This window comes from Salmo salar, chromosome ssa12 (genome assembly GCF_905237065.1).
Source record: "Salmo salar chromosome ssa12, Ssal_v3.1, whole genome shotgun sequence".
In the NCBI taxonomy this organism is placed as follows: domain Eukaryota; kingdom Metazoa; phylum Chordata; class Actinopteri; order Salmoniformes; family Salmonidae; genus Salmo; species Salmo salar.
This window is the reverse complement of record NC_059453.1, coordinates 67,642,533-67,654,866: the sequence shown is the minus strand read 5'-3', so window position 1 is coordinate 67,654,866 and position 12,334 is coordinate 67,642,533. Positions and strand designations below refer to the sequence as shown.

At 43.0% G+C, this 12,334-nt stretch overlaps 1 protein-coding gene across 5 annotated transcripts in view; it reads right to left on the bottom strand.

Annotated features, from left to right (window-relative positions):
* Positions 1 to 12,334, bottom strand: part of dstyk (dual serine/threonine and tyrosine protein kinase) — a 47,191-nt gene that overhangs the window by 20,349 nt on the left and 14,508 nt on the right. For all 5 annotated transcript variants that reach the window (XM_014132992.2, XM_045691670.1, XM_014132991.2 and 2 more), the window contains 6 exons: positions 3,018 to 3,503; positions 2,672 to 2,867; positions 1,957 to 2,195; positions 1,719 to 1,802; positions 1,406 to 1,582; positions 779 to 908 (listed from right to left, as the gene is read on the bottom strand). In XM_014132992.2, the coding sequence (XP_013988467.1) occupies positions 779 to 908; positions 1,406 to 1,582; positions 1,719 to 1,802; positions 1,957 to 2,195; positions 2,672 to 2,867; positions 3,018 to 3,503 (1,312 nt within the window). The remainder of the gene's footprint in view (positions 1 to 778; positions 909 to 1,405; positions 1,583 to 1,718; positions 1,803 to 1,956; positions 2,196 to 2,671; positions 2,868 to 3,017; positions 3,504 to 12,334) is intronic.

The following is a 12,334-nucleotide window of genomic DNA, read 5'->3' as shown; positions in this document are numbered from 1 at the left end:
TTTGGCAAATTCCAAGCGGGCTGTCATGTGCCTTTTACTGAGGAGTGGCGTCCGTCTGGCCACTCTACCATAAAGGGCTGATTGGTTGAGTGTTGCAGAGATGGTTGTCCTTCTGCAAGTTTCTCCCATCTCCACAGAGGAACTCTGGAGCTCTATCGGGTTTTTTGTCACCTCCCTGACCAAGGTCCTTGTACCGCGATTGCTCAGTTTAGCCAGGCAGCCAGCTCTAGGAAGAGACTTGGTGGTTCCAAAATTCTTCTATTTAAGAATGATGGAGGCCACAGTGTTCTTGGGGACCTTCAATGTTGCAGAGATTGTTGTCCTTCTGGAAAGTTCTCCCATCAAGCTCGGAGCTCTATGGACAATTCCTTTGACCTCATGGCTTGGTTTTTGCTCTGACATGTACTGTCAACTGTGGGACCTTATATAGACAGGTGTGTGCCTTTACAAATCATGTACAATCAATTGTATTTACCACAGGTGGACTCCAATCAAGTTGTAGAAACATCAAGGATGATCAATGGAAACAGGATGTACCTGAGCTCAATTTTGAGTATCATAGCAAAGGGTCTGAAAAATTACGTAAATAAGGCATCTGTTTTTAATACATTTGCAAATAAAAAAAATCTAGGTTGTCGCTTTGTCATTATGGGGTATTGTGTGTAGATTGCCGAGGTTGTAACAAAATGTGGAAAAAGTCAAGGGGACTGAATACTTTCTCAAGGCACTGTATGTATGTATGAGCATGTGTGTGTATATGAGAGAGAGTATGTCTCACCATGCAACAGCACGTCTCGGAGGGAGCGGCTCTCCAGAGACAGCCGGGCCAGCCGTGGGGCGTGGTCTTTCCTCACACGCAGCCACAGATCCTCAGTACGCTCCAACCGCCCCGTGTGACCTTCCTCCAGCTACACATATACATGTTATTGGTTGAAATCTCATAGGCAAATATACACAACAACAAAAAACACAGCTTCTCAGTATGCTCCAACAAAAGTTTACGACATTCCTCCACATAACATAAGAGCATCAGAAAAAAAACACTGAGGGTCTTTATCAATAATGACAATCACATTGTCAGTCGTGGGGACAACCCTCACAGCAATTTCATCATTGAGATCAAAGAAGTTCAAACAGAAAATCAGACAAAAGCCATGACTGGCGAGTGGCTTAAGTGAGACATTGCAAGTAAGCAGGCTGAGAGTCCCAAGACATAGCATGAACAAAACCTGGCAAAACTGATTGAAATGTCATCATTATCACAACAAGAAAATGGTTGACAGGTCATTTTAACATAATTGCAAACAGTTTTTCCCGCTGAGAAAGAACGTAGCAGCCAAGGCAAAACCAGATGGAGAGTGTGAAGGTGCATGAAAAACAACGTTTCCAGTTTGAGTTGGTGTACCTGTCGCAGGGAGGCAGCAAAAGCGTCGTGGGAGCTGTTGAGGCGTGTTCTGAACTGGGAGCAGATACTCTTCGCCAGCTTGGCAGCACTCAGGCTCTCTATGGCATCCTGGGCCACATTTCTCTTCCACTCTGGTGTGATGGCAGGAGGGTTCACAAACGTTATCCTCTGGATGATCTTCATTGGGGAGGAGAGAAAGCAGGAGAGAGAGAGCATTTGTGAGTTGCTATTTTGCTAATGACAAATCAAGGTTGTTGTTATTCCAAACAACAATTTAAAATCAGATTCCAGAGGCCTGACTGGGAATGGTTACTTGTTTGATCTGCTCCCAGACGAGTCTTGTAACAGAGGATCCTGAATGGAAGGTCACCTCCACATGATAGGCAGCGTTAAGGATCTGACCAAGACAGGAAGAGAGATGGAGAAAAAATAGAACAAGATGTTATCATTTAAGTTAAAACTGTCTCGTGGGAAAACTGTAATTACATACATTGTCTTTTACGCTGTTTTTTGAGGAATCCTATTAGCTAACGTTGTGACTTTACACACACCTGTTTGAGGTGGTTGGAGGTGACGTTGTGGACGGAGGACTCCATGTTGGACTTCTCCAGGCTGTTTAGACAGCGCTCCAGGGTTCCTACAAAGCTCTCCCTCAGGTAGTCCACAGAGCTGATCAGCTTGTTGGCCACTGCTTGGTTTAACCTCACAACTATCAGCTCCTGGATCTGGTGGATGCAGGATTTTATAACCTTTGAAGTAACAGGCTCTCCGTTGGTTGCCACTATGAGGTCTGTGAGGTCAGAGAAAGACACATTGAATGAAAGTGTGAGCGAAAGATAATGTAGTTCGAAAGCGTGGTGAAATTTCACAGTGACATTTTTCAAGTAGGCTAAATGGTCTTTCTTAAATGAAATGTATAATTTGTAACCAGTCAAGTGGTCTTCAATGTTTTGGGCAAAGTACCATATTGACACCTGCTGCTGACTGAACAATGGATCGCTCCCCCCCCCCCACCACGACAACCCTTTGACACTTCTGCCTTTTGCAACTAATCGTGTCATCTACTTATTGTGTCAGCTGTATGTCCCACATTAACAATTAAGGTCCTTTTACTGAGTTCCTACACAGGTCACCTCAAGATTGTGTCTTGTAAACTCAGTGTCATCCATCACCAACTGAAGGTCAGTTGAGGGTCAGTAGTACAGCAATGGTATGCTATTATCTCAGAGACATTTGACAGCATCAGTCTTAAGTTGGCCTTTGTACCTGTGAACTCCAGGTTGGCAGCATCCTCCAGCAGCTGTTCCTTCATGCTGCTCAGCGTCTCCACAATCATCTCCTTCATCTCCTCCTGCTTGCGGTTGGCAATGGCCATCAGGGAGGTGAACAACTCGCCCTCCTTCTCCCGCGTGTACTCCAGCCGCCGCGGCGTGATCTGCAGGTCCCTCTGCATGTCAAAGGCCTGCAGCCAGGGAGAGGAGGATAAGTCAGTCTGCCACCACTATCATTTTTCTCTACTTCAAATTAAACAAGTTTCTGTTACACATTGTGACACTATATAGGACTTAATTAGCTAATTGATTGACTCCCACACAAAAGTCCCTCTACTCATCTGGTTGATGAAGAGGTCGAGGCATCGGCAGTGCACCCCGTTGAGCAGGTTAGCAGCCTCCACATGCTGGTAGTGGAGCACCTGGCGGGCGAAGGGCACCAGGAGGCGCTGTAGCCTCTCAAAGGCCTCCCCCAGTACGCTCTGGGGCTTGGTGGCCAGGCTGGGCGTCTGGGAGGGGGCTCCGCAGGAACAGTTCCCTACTGGGGTGCTGAGAAAGCCTAGGGACAGCAGTTGCTTGTAAAGGGGGCTCTTCTCCCTCTCCAGGCGCCGGCTGGGCTCGGGGGAGGCCTCGGCTGGGATACGGATGAAGAAGATGGGGAAGGGGAGCGTCTCTTTGACTTTCCTCAGCTCGGCCACCTGCTCGGCAGTGAGGGTGTCCTGGTTGAGGGCATAGAGTATGATGGGAACCACGTTACGCGTGCAGTCCTCCAGGGCCTCCTCGATGGGCTGGACACTGGGGCACGGCACCACCATGATTTTCGCCTCCTGACAGAACAGGGAAGATACTTCAGTCATTCAAAATGGTCCTATCAACACTTATATAAATGTTGTGGAAAATTCTAAACACATCAACAAAAGGCTAATTCTCTGGGATTCGTTTTTTTAATCAAAAGATTTAGGTTGAGCAAACACACAGGGGAGTACACAATATTTCGCCAATCCCCATTGGCTCCAACATACACTACTACCACCACCATCTTGTTGATGACTGTACAACAGTCACATAACAGTTTCTAACTAGGACATAAACGAGTGCCATCCCCCAGAAACACAAACAATCTGGTCATGGGAAAGGGTATGGGAGGGCAACAGAAAACCAAGCAAGAAAACATTTTTGCTCCACATTTTGATTTATTATACAGTAACAGTCACAGAAATAGAATGAGAGGGGGAAAGAAATGAGGGGGGAGCACAGTGTAAAAGAGAGAGAAATGACTAACGCAGCCACACAAAGGAGGCAGTTAGTCCTGTCTCCAAGAAACAAGAGCTGTGGCCAACTGAGCAGTTTCTTTGGAACAAAGATTGGTTGTAAACACATTTTCCTAGGCTATCAAAATAAATAGAATGTCTGAATTTTCATAATGCAATTGATTTCCAAACGTAGTCTAACAGTTGAATATCTGTGGGCTACTTTATCACAGCTATATCAGACAATGGACTGTGTCAACCCGCAATCTGCATATGTTAATCGTTATTTTTTTCCCCTTTCAGTCTGACAAGTTGTCTAGATAGACACACATCTAACATGCTGTCAAACTTCTAATGTTCATGATAAATGTGTCACTTCAAAACGGTATGCTCCAATAATAGCATACTTGGATAGTCTATGCTAAAGATGTCTCGACCTATTGTTGAAAACAAGCAGGACATTCTAGGCTATATGAACTTGTGGCAGACTAATGTCGGGGAGGTTACGTAGCTCTGAAACACGCATCCATAGGTTAGCACTATCCCAGTTCTGTGTATCACTGTGTGGGGAGCCCAGGGGAGATGGGGTGGGGAGGTAATTAGAGAGTTAGTGCTTTCCTCTACTAGCCTCCCAAAATGGGGCGTTACAATTCTGCCATGGCTGTGTGAATGTCACAGTGGGCTGAGAGCCGTTTCCCTGCCTGCCTGCCTCTAGCCCCTGAGTAAACAGCAGCTGGGTACATCTCTCTGAACCACTGCTCTAACTACATTATTAAACCACATCTTAGCCCACCTACCCAACCTGGCACATGCGTTTGCATAATCATGAGAAGTTTAAACCAGGTTGACAAGCGTATAAAACGTTACCTTAGAAGCTGTCAAATTGGGCTGTAATGTAAGGTCACTTTCATTGAGTAAACAATAGCAATAGCTCCCCATCTAGCCTACCATTTATTTTACTGGGCAAGTCAATTAGGAACAAATTCTTATTTACCCTGGCCAAACCCCAACAACGCTGGGCCAACTGTACACCGCCCTATGGGACTCCCAATCACGGCCGGTTGTGATACAGCCGTAATCGAACCAGGGTCTGTGAGGCCTCTAGCACTGAGATGCAGTGCCTTAGACCGCTGCGCCAATCGGGAGCCCAATCTGACTTTCCTTTAACACTGAAAACAAAACAGGAAAAATAAGATGGGTAAAGGAGCACCTCCACTTAATATTTACTTCATGTGTATGCGTAATCACATAGTAAGTCAATGTTACGACCTATGGCTCTGTCACTGCTCCATTCATACTCAGAATCCTGCCTTGCCAATTTAACACAAAAGAGACCAAAACCAATAACAGGGCAACCTGACATATATAAGCTCGTTTTTGGCTCCAAATAATAAGCTTGCTATTAGAAATAATTTGGCAAAACACCGAAAAATAAAAAGGTAAACCATGACATGCGCTAATAAACAGTGCCTTGGAAACAGTGCCATGGAAACTTCATCACAGCGAAGGGTTTGGAAGTTATGTGCCCTGGTCATGTGAATCACATCAGATCAGGGCCATTAAGTGGTGGGCGGGGGGCCAGGCGGCCTACAAAGCAGTGCAGGCAAGGCCTGCAGGGCTATCTGGGGCCTGTCGACGACCAGCTAAGCGAGGCCTTTGTTTGAAGGATTAAGCGCTACTTTTTTCACCCGGCACGTGACAAGTGAGCACAGTGCACTCCACCCACCAACGCATGTTGATCAGCCGAGCAAGATGGGCTACATGTCTGTCCACCAGGTACGGGAGTCAACGAGTCCTCTGTATGCAACACCACATTTTCCTGGTGCCACAGAAAGAAATAGAACCCAGAGAGAGAGAGCTCTGACTAACAGGAAAAACTACTCTGTGCAGTAATCTGTGTATCAGCTAAGCCATGTGTGAGAGCTACATTTCCAGCCTGGAGAGAAAGATTGAAAACAAGTCTACCTTTCTAGTTCCCATTAGAGAACAAACTAACGTATCATCAGTGGGATGCCGGTAACGTCAAAGTCAAAAACTCACGTGTCCAGAGGGGCTTCCCCCCCAGGGTAAATATTAGTGGCCTCTGGTACATTAATGCTTTGATTACATCCAAAATACACTGTTAAAATTATAAATACTTTAACGACTTGGTAAAATTAGTTTCAGTATTGAGTAGAAAGACCGGACTTGACAATTAAAATGACTGAAAATTGATGAATGTGTTAGTTGTTTCAGATATTATGTAGACCTAGGTCTATATTATCAGGACTATTTTCTACGCAAGATGACTAAAACACGACCGATAATCATCTGATTCGATACATCAGGCTGATATTGGCCTTTTCTAGTCTATCGGCCTTGACGATAGCACCAGCTTTGCTATGTAGAGGGACTATGCCAGCCGCCACTCACCGCCTGAGCCATGAGCACTGCACAATGCCAAGGAATGTCTAGCTGGGAAAATCAGCAGCAGCAAGATGGTGCAGTATTGAGAAACTGATGAATTGACACAGTGACCAAAATCAAACTCCTGTTACAAATATTAGTTAATTCACTAATAAGGCTTGTGTCAACATGCATGCAATAAGCAAGTTAGCTAAGCATATAGCTATGTGACCTTTTAGCAAAGATTATCAGAACTAACCCTTTCATCTGTGGTGATAGCTACCTAGATGAGCTACTTTGCGAGCTACCCGGCTAGATAAACATGGTGCTAAGATGTCAGATAGCTACGTTGGCTATTAGCTCCTATCTAACATTAGCTGGTTTCAAACACGCACCATTTTCGGCAAAGAGACATCTGACTTGCGGTGTAACATTAGCTACACTGAATAAAAATATAAAATGCAACAACTACAAAGATTTTACTGAGTTAAAGTTCATAAGGAAATCAGTCAAATGAAAAACTCATTAGCCCCTAGTCTATGTATTTCACATGACTAGGAATACATATGCATCGGTTGGTCACATAACTATTAAAAACACAGAAAGTTGGGGCGTGGATCAGAAAACCAGTCAGTATCTGGTGTAACCACCATTTGCCTCACACAGCGAGACATCGCCTTCGCATAGAGTTGATCAGGCTGTTGAATGTGGCTGTGGAATGTTGTCCCACTCCTCTTTAACTTCATTGGGATAGGGGGCAGCATTGGGAAGTTTGGATGAAAAGCGTGCCCAGAGTAAATTGCCTGTTACTCAGGCCCAGAAGCTAGGATATGCATATAATTAGTAGATTTGGATAGAACACTCTAAAGTTTCCAAAACTGTTAAAATAATGTCTGAGTATAACAGAACTCATATGGCAGGTAAAAACCTGAGACAAATCCAACCAGGAAGTTGGAAATCTGAGGTTTGTAGTTTTTTTTTAAGTGATTGCCTATCCAATATCCTGTGTCTGTGGGGTCAGATTGCACTTCCTAAGGCTTCCAGTAGATGTCAACAGTCTTTAGAATTTGTTTCAGGCTTGTATTGTGAAAGGGGATCAAATAAGAGCTGTTTCAACAAGTGGTCAAGCTGAAAGACATTAGTTTAGTCTCGCGTGTGGCTGTGAGCGCGACGCTCGTTCTCTTTCCTTTCTAATGACAACGGAATTGTCCAGTTGGAATATTATTGAAGATTTATGATAAAAACATCCTAAAGATTGATTATATACACATCGTTTGACATGTTTCTACTAACTTGACTGGAAGTTTTGACTTTTCGTCTGGACTTTGTGCCCGCGCTTTGTGCATTTGGATTACTGGACTAAACGCGCGAACAAAAAGGAGGTATTTGGACATGAAGATGAACTTTATTGAACAAAACAAACATTTATTGTCTAACATGGAGACCTGGGAGCGCCATCAGATGAAGATCAAAGTGATTAATTTTAACGCTATTTCTGACACCTCTCCTTGGTTGGAAAATGGCTGTATGGTTTCCTGTGGCTAGGCGCTGACCTAACATAATCGCATGGTGTGCTTTCGCCGTAAAGCCTTTTTGAAATCGGACACAGCGGCTGGATAAACAAGAAGTTTCTTTAATCCTATGTATAACACTTGTATCTTTCATCAATGTTTATGATGAGTATTTCTGTAATTTGATGTGGCTCTGCAATTTCACCGGATGTTTGTTTGAGACAATGCATTTCTGAACATAACACGCCAATTTCAAATGAGGTTTTTGGACATAAAGATGAACTTTATCTAACAAAACACATTTGTCGTCTGACATGGAGTCCTGGGAGTGCCATCCGGTGAAGATCAAAGGTTAGTGATTAATTTGAACACTATTTCTGACTTTGTGACACCAATCCTTGGTTGGAAAATGGCTGTATGGTTTTCTGTGGCTAGGCGCTGACCTAACATGATTAATCGCATGGTGTGCTTTCGCCGTAAAGCCTTTTTGAAATCGGACACTGTGGCTGGATTAACAAGAAGTTCCTTTAAAATGGTGTATAATACTTGTATGTTTGAGGAATTTTAATTATGAGATGTGTTTGAATTTGGCGCCCTGCAATTTCACTGGCTGTTGGCGAGGTGGGACGCTAGCGTCCCGAACGATCCCAGAGAGGTTTTTAACCTGTTGGGGCTAGGGGGCAGTATTTGCACGGCCGGATAAAAAAGGTGCCTGATTTAATCTGGTTACTACTCCTGCCCAGAAACTAGAATATGCATATAATTAGTAGATTTGGATATAAAACACTCTAAAGTTTCTAAAACTGTTTGAATGGTGTCTGTGAGTATAACAGAACTCATACGGTAGGCCAAAACCTGAGAAGATTCCATACAGGAAGTGCCCTGTCTGACAATTTATTGTCCGTCTGTAGCCTCTATCAAAAATACAGCATCTGTGCTGTAACGTGACATTTTCTAAGGCTTCCATTGGCTCTCAGAAGAAGCCAGAAAGTGTAATGAGATGTCTGCAGTCTCTGGGCAAAGAACAGCAGCAGAGTTTGTTACTAGCCTGCCTGGGGACAGTGACACTGGAGATGCGCGTTCATGTGAATTCTCAATTCTTTTCTTTCAGCCTTTGAATTAATACAACGTCGCCCGGTTGGAATATTATCGCTATTTTACGAGAAAAATCGCGTTTAAACAGCGTTTGACATGCTTCGAAGTACGGTAATGGAATATTTTGACATTTTTTGTCACGAAATGCGCTCGCGCGTCACCCTTCGGCTTGTGACCTGAACGCAAGAACAAAACGGAGCTATTTCAATATAACTATGGATTATTTCGAACCAAAACAACATTTGTTGTTGAAGTAGAAGTCCTGGGAGTGCATTCTGACAAAGAACAACAAAGGTAATCCAATTTTTCTAATAGTAAATCTGAGTTTGGTGAGGGCCAAACTTGGTGGGTGTCAAATTAGCTAGCCGTGATGGCCGGGCTATCTACTCAGAATATTGCAAAATGTGCTTTCGCCGAAAAGCTATTTTAAAATCTGACACAGCGATTGCATAAAGGAGTTCTGTATCTATAATTCTTAAAATAATTGTTATGTATTTTGTGAACGTTAATCGTGAGTAATTAAGTAAATTCACCGGAAGTTTGCGGTGTGTATGCTAGTTCTGAACATCACATGCTAATGTAAAAAGCTGTTTTTTGATAGATAGATAGATAGATAGGAGAGAGATATATATATATAAACTTGATTGAACAAAACATGCATGTATTGTATAACAATGTCCTAGGAGTGTCATCTGATGAAGATCAAAGATTAGTGCTGCATTTAGCTGTGGTTTTTGTGACATATATGCATGCTTGAAAAATGGCTGTGTGGTTATTTCTGACTATGTACTCTCCTAACATAATCTAATGTTTTTCTTTCGCTGTAAAGCCTTTTTGAAATCGGACAGTGTGGTTAGATTAACGAGAGTCTTATCTTTCAAATGGTGTAAAATAGTCCTATGTTTGAGAACTTTGAATTATGACATTTGTGGTTTTAAATTTGGCGCTCTGATGTGTCACTGGCTGTTGAATAGTGCGGGACGATTTCGTCCCACCTACCCTAGAGAGGTTAACCTGTTGGGGCTAGGGGGCAGTATTGAGAATTTTGAAAAAAATATGTGCCCATTTTTAACTGCCTCCTACACCAACTCAGAAGCTAGGATATGCATATTATTAACAGATTTGGATAGAAAACTCTGAATTTTCTAAAACTGTTTGAATGGTGTCTAAGTATAACAGAACTCATATGGCAGTCAAAACCCTGAGACAAATTCTGACAGGAAGTGGATACCTGATGTGTTGAATTACTTTTAAGCCTATGCCATTGAAACACACAGGGACTTAATCATTGAGCACTTCCTACGCCAGCCACTAGATGTCACCAGTCTTTACAAAGTGGTTTGAGTCTTCTACTGTGAAAACTGACCGAACAAGAGACTTGGAACGTTGGTCATAAGCGGATGGCCAATACTACTCTGGCGCGCGAGTGCATGTTTGGGTACTCTCGTTCCAATACGTTTTAAAAGAGAATGCAATCGTCCACCTTGAATATTATTGAAGTTCTGATTGAAAAAGGCCCTAATGATTTATGCTATACAACGTTTGACATGTTTGAACGAACGTAAATATAAATGTTTCCCTCTTTGGTGAAGACAAGTGCGGCGGGCGACGTTCATGTTTTTGAGTAGCCTACAGGACGCGCTAACAACACGGAGCTTTTTGGACATAAATTATGAGCTTTTTCGAACAAAACTACATTTGTTATGGACCTGGGATCCCTGGAAGTGCCTTCTGATGAAGATAATCAAAGGTAAGGGAATATTTACATAGTATTTTTGATTTTAGATCTCTCCAACATGGCGCCTAGTCTGTATCGCCAAGCCTATTTTTCTGAGAACAGGACCTCGTTTATTGCAAAGTGTGATTTCCCAGTAAAGTTATTTTTAAATCTGGCAATGCGGTTGCGTTGACGAGATGTTAATCTATAATTCTTTGAATGACAATATAATATTTTACCAATGGTTTCGAATAGTAATTATTTAATTTGTTGTGCTGATTGACTGGCGGTATTGGAGGGAAAATAATTTTTCTCAACATCAACGCCATCGTAAAATGCTGTTTTTGGATATAAATATGAACTTGATAGAACAAAAAATGCATGTATTGTCTAACATAATGTCCTAGGAGTGTCATCTGATGAAGATTGTCAAAGGTTAGTGCATAATTTTAGCTGGTTTTCTGCTTTTGGTGTCTTTGCATTGACAAAACATTACACACAGCTATTTTCAATGTACTGTCCTAACATAATCTAACTTTATGCTTTCGCCGTAAAGCCTTTTTGAAATCGGACAACGTGGTTAGATTAAGGAGATGTTGTATGTTTGAGAAATTTGAATTATGACATTTAATTGTTTTCAAATTTGGCGCTCTTGATATTTCACCTGCTGTTGATAGGGTGTACCCATAGAAGTTAACTGCAGACCCAGTGTAACCACGCCAGCCCAGGACCTCCACATCAGGCTTCTTCACCTACGGGATCGTCTGAGACCAGCCACTCGGACAGTTGATGAAACTGGGTTTGCACATCCGAGGAATTTCTGCTCAAACTGTCAAAAACCGTCTCAGGGAAGCTCATCTGCGGGCTTGTCATCCTCACCAAGGTCTTGACCTGACTGCAGTTCAGCGTCGTAACCGACTTCAGTGGGCAAATGCTCATCTTCGATGGCCACTGGCACGCTGGAGAAGTTTGCTCTAAACTGATTAATCCTGGTTTTAACTGTCCGTGGCAGACGGCGTGTATGGCTTCGTGTGGGTGAGCGGTTTGCTGATGTCAACATTGCGAACAGAGTGTCTCATGGTGGGGTTACGGTACAGGCAGGCATAAGCTATGGACAATGAACACAATTGCATTTTATCAATGGCAATTTGAGAGCACAGATACCGCAACGAGATCCTTATGCCCATTGTCGTGCCATTCAGCCTCCGCCATCACCTCGTGTTTCAGCATAATGATGCACGGCCCCATGTTGCATGGATCTGTACACAATATCTGGAAGCTGAAAATGTCTATTTTTCCATGGCCTGCGTACTCACCAGACATGTCACCCATTGAGCATGTTTGTGATGCTTTGGATTGACATGTATGAACACGTTTTCCAGTTCCCGCCAATATTCAGCAACTTCTGTTAAATAGTGTTTAATGGCAACAGCCATTAACCTCTTATGGCTAGGGGGCAGTATTTTCACGGCTGGATAAAAAACGTACCCGATTTAATCTGGTTACTAATCCTACCCAGTAACTAGAATATGCATATACTTATTATATATGGATAGAAAACACCCTAACGTTTCTAAAACTGTTTGAATGGTGTCTGAGTATAACAGAACTCAAATGGCAGGTCAAAACCTGAGAGATTCCTTTACAGGACGTGGCCTGTCTGACCATTTCTGGAACTTCTTTGCCATCTCTATCTTTTA